Source organism: Cherax quadricarinatus, chromosome 57 (genome assembly GCF_038502225.1).
Source record: "Cherax quadricarinatus isolate ZL_2023a chromosome 57, ASM3850222v1, whole genome shotgun sequence".
In the NCBI taxonomy this organism is placed as follows: domain Eukaryota; kingdom Metazoa; phylum Arthropoda; class Malacostraca; order Decapoda; family Parastacidae; genus Cherax; species Cherax quadricarinatus.
This window is the reverse complement of record NC_091348.1, coordinates 19,802,804-19,820,849: the sequence shown is the minus strand read 5'-3', so window position 1 is coordinate 19,820,849 and position 18,046 is coordinate 19,802,804. Positions and strand designations below refer to the sequence as shown.

The following is an 18,046-nucleotide window of genomic DNA, read 5'->3' as shown; positions in this document are numbered from 1 at the left end:
GTGATGGCAACAGGTGGTGATTGTAACCTGTAGTGATGGAAACAGGTGGTGGCTGTAACCTGTAGTGATGGCAACAGGTGGTGACTGTAACCTGTAGTAATGGCAACAGGTGGTGACTGTAGCCTGTAGTGATGGCAACAGGTGGTGACTGTAACTGTAGTAATGGCAACAGGTGGTGACTGTAACCTGTAGTGATGGCAACAGGTGGTGACTGTAACCTGTAGTAATGGCAACAGGCGGTGATTATAACCTGTAGTGATGGCAACAGGTGGTGACTAACCTGTATTAATGGCAACAGGTGGTGACTAACCTGTAGTGATGGCAACAGGTGGTGACTGTAACCTGTAGTGATGGCAACAGGTGGTGACTGTAACCTGTAATGATGGCAACAGGTGGTGACTGTAACCCGTAGTGATGGCAACAGGTGGTGACTGTAACCCGTAGTGATGGCAACAGGTGGTGACTGTAACCTGTAGTGATGGCAACAGGTGGTGACTAACCTGTAGTGATGGCAACAGGTGGTGTTGGAAACAGACTATTCCTGAAATAGTGTCTGGAACAGGCGACTAAAACAACTGGTGATCGAAATAGGTGGTGACTGAAACAGATGATAGACACAGGTGGTGACTGAAACAGATGATAGACACAGGTGGTGACTGAAACAGATGATAGACACAGGTGGTGACTGAAACAGATGATAGATACAGGTGGTGACTGAAACAGATGATAGACACAGGTGGTGACTGAAACAGATGATAGATACAGGTGGTGACTGAAACAGATGATAGACACAGGTGGTGACTGAAACAGATGATAGACACAGGTGGTGACTGGAACAGATGATAGATACAGGTGGTGACTGAAACAGATGATAGACACAGGTGGTGACTGAAACAGATGATAGATACAGGTGGTGACTGAAACAGATGATAGACACAGGTGGTGACTGAAACAGATGATAGATACAGGTGGTGACTGAAACAGATGACAGATACAGGTGGTGACTGAAACAGATGATAGACACAGGTGGTGACTGGAACAGATGAGACACAGGTGGTGACTGAAACAGATGACAGATACAGGTGGTGACTGAAACAGATGATATACACAGGTGGTGACTGAAACAGATAATTAGACACAGTTGGTGACTGAAACAGATAATTAGACACATTCGGTGACTGAAACAGATAATAGACACAGGTGGTGACTGAAACAGATGACTAGACACAGTTGGTGACTGAAACAGATGAGACACAGGTGGTGACTGAAACATGATAGACACAGGTGGTGACTGAAACATGATAGACACAGGTGGTGACTGAAACAAATGATAGACACAGGTGGTGACTGAAACAGATGATAGACACAGGTGGTGACTGAAACAGATGATAGACACAGGTGGTGACTGAAACAGATGATAGACACAGGTGGTGACTGAAACAGATGATAGACACAGGTGGTGACTGAAACAGATGATAGACACAGGTGGTGACTGAAACAGATGATAGACACAGTTGGTGACTGAAACAGATGATAGACACAGGTGGTGACTGAAACAGATGATAGACACAGGTGGTGACTGAAACAGATGCTAGACACAGGTGGTGACTGAAACAGATGATAGACACAGGTGGTGACTGAAACAGATGATAGACACAGGTGGTGACTGAAACAGATGCTAGACACAGGTGGTGACTGAAACAGATGATAGACACAGTTGGTGACTGAAACAGATGATAGACACAGTTGGTGACTGAAACAGATGCTAGACACAGGTGGTGACTGAAACAGATGATAGACACAGGTGGTGACTGAAACAGATGCTAGACACAGGTGGTGACTGAAACAGATGCTAGACACAGGTGGTGACTGAAACAGATGCTAGACACAGGTGGTGACTGAAACAGATGATAGACACAGGTGGTGACTGAAACAGATGCTAGACACAGTTGGTGACTGAAACAGATGATAGACACAGGTGGTGACTGAAACAGATGATAGACACAGGTGGTGACTGAAACAGATGATAGACACAGGTGGTGACTGAAACAGATGCTAGACACAGGTGGTGACTGAAACAGATGCTAGACACAGGTGGTGACTGAAACAGATGATAGACACAGGTGGTGACTGAAACAGATGATAGACACAGGTGGTGAGTGAAACGTGTTGACTGAAGCAGGTGTTGACCGAAACATGTGCATACTGAAGCAGGTAATGAATGACATTGCTGGTAGACTAAAAAAGCTGGCAATGCAAGCAGATGGTTACCTATATGTGGTAATTTAAACAGATGGTTATTATTATTATAATAAAAAAGAAGCGCTAAGCCACAAGGACTATACAGGAAACAGATGGTAAATGAAGAATAATGAGGAAAAAAACATGTGGTTATGTCTATGGCTACAGTGCAGAGCTACGCCGAATTCCTAGAATACTTCCATTAGGCATATGATTATTATGTGCATACATAAGTTGCATAAGATCATGATATAAGTGAAAATTAAACTCAAAAAAAGGCAAATAACATGAAATATTTTTGGCTGGAGGAGGAGGAGCAGGTCAGCCTTCCCGGTCGACGACCCAGCCCCTGGAACATGAGTCAAGTGAGAACCAAAGATCCCCATTATTTCCTCGCTTGTAAAGAAAATCTTGTGTGAATGCTTGGAGATGAGCAAGAGATATTTACTGGGAAGGTATATAACGGATTGATTGTAATTTGATTTTGGGAATGTTTTTTAATATGTGTTGGAAGAGGACTATGGATACTTGGCAAACAGCTGATTATGGCAGTCTTCCTACTGAACCACTGCAAGTTTAATGGCTGTGGGTTGTCATTTCCCAACCTATTAGAGCTTATTCAACACATCGAGGAGACACATATAGGTACAGTGTACCCGGATATGCTTTCATTGGAGCCCTAAATGGGCGTAATAGGCAGTAAATGGTGATTGTTGTCATTGCCCCTCCCTTCCCCATCCCACCTCTGGATTTGTTTACATTTGTGACTCAGAAAATGGGTTACGCCCCTGTAAGGTTATTGCGTCTTGCTCTCCTCTTGCAATTTTCACTCTCATTATTAGATTACCGGGGTCACCCTCTCCTTAAGTGTACAGGTGCTCCAATATGCTTTGCTCTAGGCTCCTGGATTTATTATGAGGCGTTTGTGGCCGTGTTGTTAATGTTTATATGTGGTGAAAGTCATGCAACTTGCCTGGTTGTGTACCCCAGATTATTATTATTGTATTTAGGGAGAAGCGCTAAGCCTGTATGGGTCATACAGCACCTGGGGGAATGGGAGGTAACCTGATTTGATTCTAGGAAGTGGAGGACAATTCCAATTCCTTGAATCAAGAGGCCCCTCACCAACATCAAGGAACTTTCCTTGAGAGGTGTCAACGTGAAAGAGAAGATTTAATAAAAATTTAAATGTATTTTTACTTTTTTTTTACTTATTTTATATAGTGGACTGGTATTACTTAACATTCCTATGTTCTTATAAGTGCCATGATAAACAAAATTGTGGGAAATTTATGGAATCAATAATTGCCGAGGCAGTTCGTAGCCACCTTGAAAAGCATAAATTAATCAACGAATCTCAGCATGGTTTTACAAAGGGGCGTTCCTGCCTTACGAATTTATTAACTTTTTTCACTAAGGTATTTGAGGAGGTAGATCATGGTAATGAATATGATATTGTGTATATGGACTTCAGTAAGGCTTTTGACAGGGTCCCACATCAGAGACTATTGAGGAAAATTAAAGCACATGGAATAGGAGGAGAAATTTTTTCCTGGATAGAGGCATGGTTGACAAATAGGCAGCAGAGAGTTTGCATAAATGGGGAGAAATCAGAGTGGGGAAGTGTCACGAGCGGTGTTCCACAGGGGTCAGTGTTGGGGCCCCCTGCTGTTCACAATCTACATAAACGACATAGATGAGGGCATAAAGAGCGACATCGGCAAGTTTGCCGATGACACCAAAATAGGCCGTCGAATTCATTCTGACGAGGACATTCGAGCACTCCAGGAAGATTTGAATAGACTGATGCAGTGGTCGGAGAAGTGGCAGATGCAGTTTAATATAGACAAATGCAAAGTTCTAAATGTTGGACAGGACAATAACCAAGCCACATATAAACTAAATAATGTAGATCTTAATATTACGGATTGCGAAAAAGATTTAGGAGTTCTGGTTAGCAGTAATCTGAAACCAAGACAACAGTGCATAAGTGTTCGCAATAAAGCTAATAGAATCCTTGGCTTCATATCAAGAAGCATAAATAATAGGAGTCCTCAGGTTGTTCTTCAACTCTATACATCCTTGGTTAGGCCTCATTTAGATTATGCTGCACAGTTTTGGTCACCGTATTACAGAATGGATATAAATTCTCTGGAAAATGTACAAAGGAGGATGACAAAGTTGATCCCATGTATCAGAAACCTTCCCTATGAGGATAGACTAAGGGCCCTGAAACTGCACTCTCTAGAAAGACGTAGAATTAGGGGGGATATGATTGAGGTGTATAAATGGAAGACAGGAATAAATAAAGGGGATGTAAATAGTGTGCTGAAAATATCTAGCCTAGACAGGACTCGCAGCAATGGTTTTAAGTTGGAAAAATTCAGATTCAGGAAGGATATAGGAAAGTACTGGTTTGGTAATAGAGTTGTGGATGAGTGGAACAAACTCCCGAGTACAGTTATAGAGGCCAGAACGTTGTGTAGCTTTAAAAATAGGTTGGATAAATACATGAGTAGATGTGGGTGGGTGTGAGTTAGACCTGATAGCTTGTGCTACCAGGTCGGTTGCCGTGTTCCTCCCTTAAGTCAATGTGACCTGACCTGACTAGGTTGGGTGCATTGGCTTAAGCCGGTAGGAGACTTGGACCTGCCTCGCATGGGCCAGTAGGCCTTCTGCAGTGTTCCTTCGTTCTTATGTTCTTATGTTCTTAGATACCTGGAGAGGGTTTCGGGGGATCAATTCCCCCACGTCCCGGTCTGTGACCAGCCAATAACCTGAAACATGAAGTTTATAGCTTGTGTAATTAAATATTGAGAGCATCAGAAATAGCTAAGGGCTCGTAAATGAAATTGAGAAAAATCGTATGCTACACTGGTACAGCATATAATAGCCTTAAGGTAGAGGAATGGAAGAATATCAACAAAAGCTTTTCAGAATGTATATTAGGCAAAAATTTTTTTGTTTTAAGTAATGGTATGTGTGTGCATTACAAAAAGCATAGAGCTACAAAAGGTTAAGAAGAGAAAAAGGCTTACCTGGAGTTTACCTGGAGAGAGTTCCGGGGGTCAACGCCCCCGTGGCCCGGTCTGTGACCAGGCCTCCTTAGGTCAGTGTCCCAGGATGCGACCCACACCAGTCGACTAACACCCAAGTACCCATTTTACTGATGGGGAACATAGACAACAGGTGGAAAGAAACACGTCCAATGTTTCTACTCTGGCTGGGAATCGAACCCAGGCCCTCACCGTGTGAAGCAAGAGCGTTAACCACCAGGCCACCAGAGTAAGTAAGATGAGCTACAAAATGTGCTCAATTTGTCTATATTCTGTAAAATTTTACACCTAGACTTCTTTTTTAAAATACATTTTGGTCACTGTGATTGCAAGCAGTATTCCTGGCTACTAATGTCCACTACATTTATATGGTGTGGGAGGAATGTAATTGTAAGTTCCAGGGTTATGGGTAGGGTGTAAAAGTAAGTTTTAGGAGTGTTGGAGTAAGCTGTATGGGTAAGGGATGAGTATAGAGGTATGTATGTGAGAGAGTTGTAAGAGTTGGGAAGATGTACAGAAGTATGCTATATGCATGTAGGTTGGATATGTAAGGTGGTGAATAACCATCCCAGAAGCTTGAACTTAACCCATGAAGAGTTAATTATGTAGGCCCAGATGCTGTAACTTGATTACAAGAGGGCTTGAAGCTGGAGTCCAACACCCTTAGTAGGCCTAGGAACTGGAGCTCAAAACCCTAAAGAGGTGGCAGGCTCAGAAACTGGAATGCAGGTAGATGAGTTATGGGACCAGGAGCTGTAATTTTGCACCTTCAAGAGCCCCAGAAGCTGGTATTGCACCCTCCATCCACAGCCTAAGTTGGAGATGGTTAGGAAAGGACTTTTTCAAGATATCTATTAGAGGTGCAAGAACCAGGAACTGGACCTACATATCCTCAGCAAAACAAGTGGTGCAGCTCAGCATCCTTAAGTTCAGTCAAACTGAAAAGCTGGAGCTCAACTTCCTCAGGGATAGCCATAAAAGTTGTGGAGTCAGGAGTTATATTTCAACAATCAAAAGACTTGAGCTGGAATTAAACCCCTTTAAACATAGTTTTAAATGGTTAGAAAAAGGCATTCTTAATATATTTATTGAAGCTTAATGGTTTCTTCCAACTTTTATTGTGTTTTTGGGATTTGCTTTCCAGCTCTTGGACCCCCACTTCTTGTAATGAATCTCTAACCCATAGACTTGTCATATTTACACTTAAAAATTAAGTACTGTATGTATGGAGTTTGCATTCAATATCTAAAATCATAGTCTCCACTGGCTCATCACCCATATGCTGAAATGTTATTTTTTTTTAAATATTTGGGTCATTTTGTGTAATAAGTTTTGTACTGCATTGTATTTTATATGGTACAGAATTCACAAATATGTACTAAACCTGCATGGATATTACATTTAAATTATTTTTTCTTATATCCTTTTTATTTTTGGTAAATCTTTCATTAAAGCAAATAATTTTTTCTTTTTCAGAAACCATTACAGATCCAGCAACAGAAGCTGTTCAAGAAACCCAGCAGCCATCATGCCTTCCCTTGTCATCTGTCTTGCGGTTCTTCAGCCCAAGTGCCCCTCGAGCTACTCCTCGCAAGCACCCACTTAGCAGTAAGACCCCTGGGGGTCCTCAGTCTAAAATTCCCAAATTATCTCATTCAAAATCGTCTGGATCATCTTCTGGAAAGCGTACAAATAGCAAGTCTCCACCACCTAACCTTACTACTAATACAAATAATGGGAGTTCACTGCATCTTTCTTCACTCCTTAATTCACCAGGCAAGGTGAGTTATTTCCATATATTATAACTATTACTGTACTCTGAATTGATGATCTGCATGCTGAATGAAATGAAAGCACTTGTTACCAGACATACTTTTGTTGGATCTTTCATTAAAAATATTGATTTACTGTATTACTGACTTAAAATTTAGCACAGTTGTATTGTTTTTAGTGGATTATACAGGGTTTTACTGGCATTTTGTGCTTGGAATGGGTGTTAATCATACCAAGGTTCAGAACTGGGTCTCTGCCTAGAATGTGACCAATTATTCTTGGTTATATTTATATTATCTGAGGGTAAAATTTTATTTTCTTGTGTGATGACCTCAAAATGTAGGGAAAATCTTACGTAAGAGAGGCCTAGGGATGTGATAAGTGAAAAGAGGAAAGGTTTCTTTAGTGGTTGGAATTCTATAGAGTTTATTTTGTATTTATTTTTCTTTTAATTTTATGCAAGAATGGCCAAATTATTGACTTCATTGCACATTGTAGGGTAGTTCTGACAGTTAAATGGGCAGTTTCTTGTGCTCAGTTGATAGAACAAAAGCCTTACAAGTAAATATTTTTTTTTTATTAACACGTCGGCCATTTCCCACCAAGGCAGGGTGGCCCGAAAAAGAAAAACTTTCATCATCATTCACTCCATCACTGTCTTGCCAGAGGCATGCCTACACTATAGTTATAAAACTGCAACATTAACACCCTTCCTTCAGAGTGCAGACACTGTACTTCCCATCTCCAGGACTCAAGTCCGGCCTGCTGGTTTCCCTGAATCCCTTCGTAAATGTTACCTTGCTTACACTCCAACAGCACCTCAAGTCCTAAAAACCATTTGTCTCCATTTGTTCCTGTCTAACATGCTCACGCACACTTGCTGGAAGTCCAAGCCCCTCATACAGAAAACCTCATTTACCTCCACCCTTTCCTAGGCTGACCCCTTCCCTCCTCTCCAGATTTGTATACTCTCAAAGTCATTCTATTTCATTCAATCCTCTCTACATGTCCAAACCATCTCAGTAACCCCTCAGCCCTCTGGATAAGAGTTTTGGTAATCCCACACCACCTCCTAATCTCCAAACTAGAGATTCTCTGCATTATATTCACACCACACATTGCCCTCAGACATGACATCTCCACTTCCTCCAGCCTTCTCTCTGTTGCAACATTCACAACCCATGCCTCATACAAGAGCGTTGGTATAACTATACTCTCATATATTCCCCTCTTTGCTTTCGTTGATAAAGTTCTTTGTCTCCACAGATCCCTCGGTGCACCACTAACCTTTTTCTCCTCGTCAGTTCTATGATTCACCTCATCCTTCATAGACCCATCTATTGACATGTCCACTCCCAAATATCTGAACACATTCACCACCTCCATACTTTCTCCCTCCAATCTGATATCCAGTCTTCCATTACTTAATTTTTTTTGTTATCCTCATCACCTTACTCTTTCCTGTATTCACTTTTAACTTCCTTCTTTTACATACCCTACCAAACTCATCAACCAACATCTGCAACTTCTCTTCAGAATCTCCCAATTGCACAGTCATCAGCAAAGAGCAACTGTGACAACTCCCACTTTGTGTTAGATTCTTTATCTTTTAACCCCTTACAAATGAAATAGATAGGAATTGGCTTAAAATAGGACTCAAAGTGAGCAAAATCACCAATGTGTAAATTGCACCTAGACCATTAACTTTGCACCTGCATCCAGTACCCCTGCACCCTTCCCTGCCCTGCTGCACTATGACCCTTGTAGGTTTAGCACTTCTCTTTGATTATAATAATTTGCACCTGCATAATTCCATAAGTTTTTCATTAAATTCACCTTTTTGGTGCCATTATTTTCATAAATAGATTCCCCGTAATTGAGAAGATAATTTTTTTTTAACTGTAACACTGTCGAATCTTTTAATTACAGGGGTTGTGACAGTGATGGGGTTAAAACCAAACAAGTCACCTGGCCCTGACTGTTTTTAAGGGCTCTGAAATGTTAGGATGAAATTAGTAAACCATTTACATAGTCTTTTTAACAGATCACAACAAATGCATATTAGATCAAATAAATAAGTAATGGCAAATGTGATACCCATTTATGTACAAAGCAGGTGATTGGTCCTTAACTGCAAATTGTAGACCAATTAGCTTAACCTCAGTTGCAGGATGTTGATGAAATCAATATATGTAGACAGAATTAAAATTCACTTTGAAAGATATAATTTAATAATGAATCTCAGCATGATTTTACAAAGGGGCATTTACATCTTATAAATTTACTAACCTTTGTCATTAAGGCATTTGAGGCTTTAGACCAAGATAATGAGTGCATGATTATGCAGTGTATGTTGATTACAGTAAGGAATATTATAGTTTCACACAGGAGACTGTTGAAGAAAGTAGGAGTCCATAGAATAGGTGTAGACATTATCTCCAAGGTTAAGGCATAGTTGATCAGTAGGCAACAGTTTACATAAATGAAAAGAAATTAAAAATGGGACCTATTACAAGTGGTCTTCCACAGGAGTTAGTATTTGGGAATGAATAGCAACATTAGCAAGTTTGCCGATGACACTGAAATAGGTTGTCAAATAAATTCTGAGGACACTAGAGACCTAGAGGATGATCTAGCATGTATGTATAACCTAAATAATGTACATCTCATTCACACTGAATGCAAAAAAGACTTAAGAGTTTTTGTTAGCAATAATCTGAAGACAAAACAATAATGAATAAGTTTTTTGCAATAAAGCTAACAGAATTCTTGACTTCTTATCAAGAGGGATTAATAATAAGTCTTTTGGTTATACTTTCAACTTTATATATCCTTGGGAAGGCCTCATTTAGATAATGGTGCTTGCTTCTGGTCTTCATACTACAGAATGGGCGTACTGTAAGTGCACTGGAAAATATAGATCCTTTATTTTGGAAATCTTTCCCATGAAGGTAGACTCCACTGAATTTGTATTATCTTGAAAGGTGTATTATTATTATTATTATAGTGGAACCTTGGTTTTTGTATGCCCCAGTTTTCGTAGAATTTGGTTTTCGATGACTCTTTTCGTCAAAATTTTGTCCCAGTTTTCATACATCCACTCAGTTTTCGTAGAGTTGAAAATGGTCTGTACCAAATGTGTCCGCATGACTCGGTCACTCAAGCGCCCACACAAAGCATCCCATGCATTCTTGACTCAGTCTGTCTTTGTTTCTCATTGAGTGAGCATCACCCCATGCGTTCATCTGAAACATTTTGTAATAATCCATTGTTTTTTGTGCTTGGTTATTGAGTGCTACTGCTAAATAAACCACCATGGAGACAAAGAAAGTTCCGAATGTGCCTTCTTCAGTGATTAAGGACGTGTGCAAAGTGGAGTGAGTTGCAAAGTTTTGTGGAGAAATATCACCCTAACAAAGCTGTTGCAAGCCATGTCTGCAACATGCTCAATGAAAATGCCTTGTCCCATTTTAGGCAAATCTTAAAGGGATGCCAGAAACAGACCTCTCTGGACGTATTTTTTGTGCAATAGGGGTGCAGTGACTCAAGCTGGTCCTAGTGCCATTAAAAGACAAAGAAGGGAAGTAACCCCAGATAGGGCCTTGTTACCTGAAGTCCTTATGGATGGGAATTCCCCTTCCAAACAATAACCTCTCCTCTTCTCTCTCCCCTCCTCGCCATCTTCCATACACCAACAAAGAGTCTTCAATAAAGGTAAAGGTGATGTTATATGTTCATTCATCCATTTCATTAGTAATTTATATTTATTTCTCATTGTTTTCTGCGTGTAAAACTATAGTTATTCTCCATAAAATGTATTTTTTGTTAATATGTTTGGGTGTCTGGAACGGATAAATTGGATTTGCATTGTTTCTTATGGTAAATATTGCTTCAGTTTTCGTCCGACTTTTTAGAATGGATTAATCTTGAAAACTGAGGTTCCACTGTATTATGATCATGAGGGAGCTCTAAACCCATAGGGATTATACAGCGCCTTTGGTGGGGGGAGGTTATGGAAGGTATTCAGGCTCAATTCAGGGAACTGGAGCACAGATCCAAGTTCCTAGATCAAGAGCCCCTCACCAGCAATAAGGAACCTCCCTTGAAGAGTTGAAAGACATAGAATTAGAGGCTATGCCTGAAGTCTACAAATGAAAAGCAGGATTAAATAAGGGGATATAAATAATGCGTTGAAAACATCTAGTCAATTGGTTCAAGTTTGACAAATTTAGATTTAGAAGGGATATAGGAAAGCATTAGTTTGGCAGTAGAGTTGTGGATGAGTGAAACATACTCCCTAGTATCATCACTGAGGTGAGAACCTTGGGTATTTCTGAAAATAGGTTGGCCAGGTACTTGAGTGGGTTGAGATGGGTGTGTGGGGGACCTGCCTAGCATGGGCTAGTAGGCCTGCTGTAGTGTTTCTCCATTCTTTCTTCCTTCTTATTCTGTATGTGGCTACAAGGGAAGACAGTTAATGCACAAAAGCAAAGGCCTAACTTCTCTGCCTCACTGTTTGAAAAAAACTTTCCAGTCTTTCAGTGCCTTTTTTTTTTATTTTTTGTTAATTTAAAATTGTGGCCTCTTGTTTTTTTTGTGTATGGTACTATTTTTTTCTGTTTTCACGTTATTTCATGACTAGTTTCCATTAAACATATTATGGTGGCATGACATGGTTAACTCCAGAGTAGAAATACCAGTAAAACCCAATACATGTATACATAATAAATTCAACTGCAGAGTTTTAGATACAAAGGTAGGAATGCCAAAGGCACTTTTAAAAAATATAAGAAAGAAGTATGTTGCTAAGAACATATCCTTGTGAACCATTTATCAGGGATCAGAGATTCAACAACTCAGGATTTTTGTTGTTGCAGGAAACCTTAAATTAAAATAGGCAATGAGCCAATGCAGTCCATATGAAATAAGTTCTCTTAAGGATCATGTGACAACAAGTTGCACCACAGGCCATTTCAATGCTAAAAAAAATAGATTGCTAACATCTCATATCCTTGTTAAAAAGATTCTCCAGTGTCATTTTCTAGTTGTATCAGGGGTCCAGGGTTGAGCAGAAGTGATTAACCCTTTCAGGGTCCAAGGCCAAAATCTGAAGTGGTGCTCCAGTGTCCAAGAAATTTTGAAAAAAAAAAAATTATTTTTCTTACAGAATTAAAGAGCATATTTTTGTGAAGGTAATAAGACAAAAAAAAAAAATCTGATCAGTACTTACCGAGATACAGTGCCAAGAAGTTGTGGTGGTGGCAACATCGACGAATTCCACATACGCGCATTACATTATTTTGTGGTTTTAGTTTTTTTCTTTTCTTTTCCAATTTTTTTCTATTCCTACTAACATTTGGGGCCTGAGAGACCAATACTGTATATAATGTTCTGTATTGAACACGATAACCGCACTAAAGTTATTATCGTATTATTGTTTACCACTGTTGTTTATTACAATAAACATGCACAAATATTGTATAATACTAATGTTCTATCATATATTTACATATTTACAATCACTGGACATGATTTTAGAACTGCTGGAGCTTGTGGAACTCCTTGAAACAAGGCACCATGCACAGAGGCACCTTACATTCCTCACACATAAACCGAGTGTCTTTGCGTCTTTGTTGCCGTCGTTTTGTTTGTGCACAGACAATGCATCTCTTCTGAGCAAATTTCTTCTGAGTTGAAGGAAGCTGTATTATGAAATGATCACCTCTCCTCAAACGCTTGGGTATATCCTGAGGAATTCGAGGACCATGTTGTATAGCAGGTGTTGTTACCTGGTACTTCATTATGAGTTGTCTGACAACAGACAAACAAAATTCACCATACGGTGGTCTGTTGCCAGTCTTTATTTGGTACATATTATATGCATTGAGCATTGAAATGTCCATGAGATAGAAGAAAAGTTTCATGTACCACTTGTAACTCTTACGAACACAGTCAACAAAACCAATCTGCATGTCACACTTGTCAACCAAGCGCATGTTTTGTGTATAATCAATCACTGACACTGGTTTTCGAATATGTTCATTAGTCACTCGATCAACTTTGCCACTGTCTTGCATTTCATTACTGTGAATGGTTGTCAACAATGTGACATCTCATTTGTCATGCCACCGTAATGCCATGATGTCATTGGCAGTAAACACCTGCACGTCATCACCACGAGCACCTGCGTTGAGCCTGGGCATATGTTTACGATTAGAACGCACTGTGCCACACACATCTGTCTTGTTCACTCGCATGAAATCACTGAGTAATGGGCTTGTGTACCAGTTATCGGTATATAATGTATTCCCCTTACCAAGATAAGGTGCCATCATGTTTCTCACTACGTCACCTGAGATACCCAATAACATCTTGGTATCTTTCAATGTTTTACTACCCGTGTATACAACAATATCCAACACCAGGCCACTGTCACAATCACAGAGTACAAACAGTTTTATACCAAAGTGTTTCCTCTTCCTCGGTATATACTGCTTGAATGACAGTCTACCTTTGAACAAAATCAAAAACTCGTCAATTACAAGATTCTTGAATGGATAAAAGTATATCCTGAACTTTTGTTTGAGATACATGAAAACATTTCTAATCTTGTATAACCTGTCACTTCTGTCAGGCCTGGTTTTGTCAGAGAAGTGCAACATATGTAAGAGTAAGATAGAAATTAGCCGATCTGTGGACCAGTATGCTTTTATATTATGCTTATAGACATGAGGCATAAGCATTATTGTTGCAAAAAGCAAATACATTTCTGCAACAGTCGTCTCTTTCCACCTGTGTAGTCTTGACTGTGGTGATAAGATCGTATTTGCCATGGTGTACTCAAAATACTTATTACTTTCCCTGACAATAATTTCCATCAATGGCTGGTCAAAGAATAATTCAAAGAATTCCAGTTCATTGGCCATGGTTCCAAGGGGACAAGTAGGTAGAATTCCACTTTGAGAATCATCAAAGTGGTGAGGCTTGGGAACAAAATTGGGATTTTGCTGCCAATCCCACATACGGTTTGCTGGTGGATACTGGACATCATAGGCTGGTTGTGCGGGTGGTTGTGGTTGTGGTGGGCTGGTGGCTGGCGCTCTGCTTTGTCCTTGAACTGACGAGTCAGCATGGGTCCCAGCGTGGCCTGGTGAGTCACGCATGGCGGTGCCACTACCATCACCACTAACACCATCCACTGATGCCTGTGGTCTATCCATGCCAAGTGTAGCCACATCATCCTCGCTATCACTACCTAAAACTGGTGTTGGGCCACGGGATGTACTCCGGGATGTACTCCGTCCCCTGGGCACAGCATAGGGTACACTACCCGAGCGCATGCGGCGGCGAACATACCGACGCTTCACTGGTGAATATGATTCCTCACTATCACTACTCGATTGATCGTCGAGCGCAATAAAATCACAGTCCACGTCACTATCATCATCATTACTGATGTCAGAGGCCTGGCCACGCGAAAATATTAGTTTTCTCTTGCGATGAGGAACAACCGACCGTGAGTCACGAGTGCCCACACCAGAGGTGGAAGGTTGAGGATCGTCAGGGTTTTCTGCACTATTATCGATATCCTGGTCATTCTTTTCGGTCACTAACTGATCAAAACCGTAGAATTCGTCTTCATTTCCACTTCCATCAGTGTCAGAACTATCAGATAGGAAGAGGAGAGTCCCAATTTTCCGGGGAGTGAGAGCTGACTTGCGACGAGGCATGGTGAACAAGGGTAACTGAGCCGGCGTTCCCACAATGCTATGCGGGCGCCTAGATTTTTTGTTTATGGCGCACACCCACCACGCAGACCCGTTCTCTCACATGTAGGCCTATGAGCGTTTTCGCGCTAAATTTGACGGCGCTAGAATTTTGGCGTAGATCTACGGTTTGGACACTCAACGTAAAGCCGTTGATCTACGGGATGGACCCTGAAAGTGTTAATGCAAGGTTGGTTTGGAGAAATCGGTTCCTTTCCTTCTAAATGTTGAGCAGATTTAACATTTACCATTTTCACTGAAAGATTATGTAGGTTATTGGTGGTAAGTGTCTGATAATTGTTTTTGTCAGTTTTTGACAAAGTGAGGACTATAACCTTGCAGTAATGAATTGTGAACTGACCCTGGAGGGTCTTGTTAAATTGAAAAGATCTTAGGATTGAATTGTGTAAAACATTTTTAAATACAGTATTGTAGTTCAGTATGGAATTATAGATGGTTGAGGCCCCTCAAGAGAGGTTCATTAATGTTGGTGAGGGGGCTCTTGATCCAAGGAATTGAACTTTTCCTCCCTTTTATTGGATCAGACCTGATTGCATCATATTCCCCAGGTACTTTTTGACCCTTATGGGTTTAGTGCTTCCCCAAATAAAATACAATAATTACGGTAATTAATAAGAATAAATATCCAAAACCCTTAGGTGTGCAAAGCATTTGTCTATGGCATTTGGGATGAGATGTGAAAGTTAAAATCTAAGCAAGTCTTTACTAGTTCAGAAATCTTGCACACAGTATCATTTGAAATAGAGGCTGTATTTTGAGTCGGTACATTTGCAACCTCCAGCTTGTCAATTCCTTTGTTCTAATTTTTAACACTGGTAAAGGTACAACAGAATAACACCTTTTAGTGTGCAACAGTTTTGTTGATTAGGAAACACATATTTAAGCTTGCAAGTTTTCTTTGCTTAATGGTAAGTTCAGTGAGCATAAGTGGCAGCTTAGTTACATTATTCACATTTGTTTAGAGAGCTTTACAGAGCTTCAGGAGAGAAATTCTTCTTGTGCTGAACTCTGCTCTACTATAGAACATTTTTGCATAATTTATTACGTGCTTTTTGTGGTTCTTTATTAATTGATGATAAGCCAATGTAAGATTGGAAAAAAATCCTCAGCCTCGTCTACTGTGATAAAATCATTTATGGCTAAAGCTGTTTCACAGAGATGTGAACTGGGGTCACTAGGGTGTGGAATATGGTACTAGTTCCATCTGGATAATAGACATGAGACTGCAGTAAAAATACCTTTTTTTAATTGTTTTAGAAAGCTTGTTATTTTTCTTTACACTAATATTCTGAACTTGATATTTAGATCTCTCTTTATTTCATGGAGGTACATTCTGTACATACAGATATGATACTTTTATTTAAAAATATTCGGAAGAATCCAAAGTAGTGCCTTTAACCCTTTGACTGTCGCGGCCGTATATATACGTTTACGAGGTACCGTGTTTGACGTATATATACTCATAAATTCTAGCGGCTTCAAATCAGGCAGGAGAAAGCTGGTAGGCCCACATGTGAGAGAATGGGTCTGTGTGGTCAGTGTGCACCATATAAAAAAAATCCTGGAGCACGTAGTGCATAATGAGAAAAAAAAAAAGACAGTTTTTTTTAATTAAAATGCCGACTTTGTGGTCTATTTTCGTATAGTATTTGTGGTTGTATTCTCATTTTCTTGGTCTCATTTGATAGAATGGAAACTATATTATAGAAATAGAGGTGATTTTGATTAATTTTACTATAAAAAGAACCTGGAAATGGAGCACAAAGTACGGGAAATGTTTGAATTTTGCCGATGTTCAAAAGTAAACAAATGATGTCATTGTCCAATAAATGTCCAAATAGCCATTCTAATATGCAGTCATGAATGGGTTGATGTAATTTTTACAATTATTACAGTATTGCAGTAGTCTGCATAACAGTAAATCTTCTATTTTTTGTTTGAATAAAATTTCAAAATAAAAAGCAAGAGTAATATCACAGGGGCCTGGAGACATGAGTGATGAACAAAGAAAATGTTATTTTAGAGCCAGGAATGTCTGCATTGTTCATTCTGGTCCTTATTTTGAAATTGTCATATTTTTTAATTTTCGTGAAATTTCCAAATTGCAAATTTCTGACCATGTTATTGGGTAGTTGAAATCGGTAAATGGGCAGTTTCTTGTACTCAATCGATGGAAAAAATGGAGTTCTGAAGAAATAGCTATGAGTTTGGTTGACTGGAATAATGGAATTAGCCGAAAATAGGGCTCAAAGTGGGCGAAATCGCCGATTTGCAAATATTGCCGAGGTCACTAACTTCGCAAGAGTGTAATTCCGTCAGTTTTCCATCAAATTTCGTTTTTTTTTGGTGTCTTTACAATCGGGAAAAGATTCTCTATAATTTCATAAGAAAAAATATTTTTTTTTTTTTTTTAAATTTTGCGACACCAGGAGACACCTCAGGATTGGGGGTTGCGACAGTCAAAGGGTTAATAATAATTGCCATAATTACAATGGAACCTCTACTTGCAAGTTTAATCTGTTCCGTGACCTTGCTCACAACTGGATTTGCTCATTTGCAGAGTAAATTTTCCTCATTTAAATTAATTGAAATGCAATTAATATGTTCCAGTGAAATTCTGTACTTCAATAATTTCCCTAATATCAACTCTGTGGCTTATTTATCTGTTATAGTTCATCTAATATGACATAATAAACAATATAAATAACATAGAAACCTGATATATACTCTAGAATGAATGAAATATGCCATTCGTGTAGTGATATCATCAGCGGACGAGAGTTTGTCTAGAGACCGGACAAAATACCTCTTGAATAATTTCGCTAATATCATCTATACGGCTTATTTATCTATCACAGTTCATCTAATATGACATAATAAACAATATAAATAAGATAGAAACCTAATACAGCATATACTCTAAAATGAATAAAATACGTCATTCATGTAGTGGTATCGTCGGCGGACGAGAGCTTGTGTGGAGACCGGACAAAGTACTACTCGAATAATTTCACTAATATCATCTATACGGCTTATTTATCTATCACAGTTCATTTAATATGACATAATAAACAATATAAATAACATAGAAACCTGATATATACTCTAGAATGAATAAAATATGTCATTATGTAACAGGTGGAGGTGGCCACAACCTCTCCCTCTTTGTTGTGCTAAAAGCTGCCATAT

General features: G+C 39.5%; 1 protein-coding gene across 2 annotated transcripts in view; it reads left to right on the top strand.

The window, feature by feature from the left end:
• Positions 1-2,751: 2,751 nt before the first annotated feature.
• LOC128689979 (uncharacterized) overlaps positions 2,752-18,046 on the top strand; it is a 33,002-nt gene continuing 17,707 nt past the window's right edge. The window contains exons 1-2 of one of the 2 annotated variants that reach the window (XM_053778444.2): positions 2,752-2,886; positions 6,774-7,078. In XM_053778444.2, the coding sequence (XP_053634419.1) occupies positions 2,787-2,886; positions 6,774-7,078 (405 nt within the window). In that variant the 5' untranslated portion in view covers positions 2,752-2,786. Of the gene's footprint in view, positions 2,887-3,001; positions 3,117-6,773; positions 7,079-18,046 lie in introns of those variants that run through there. The other variant, XM_053778443.2, reaches the window with a different exon arrangement.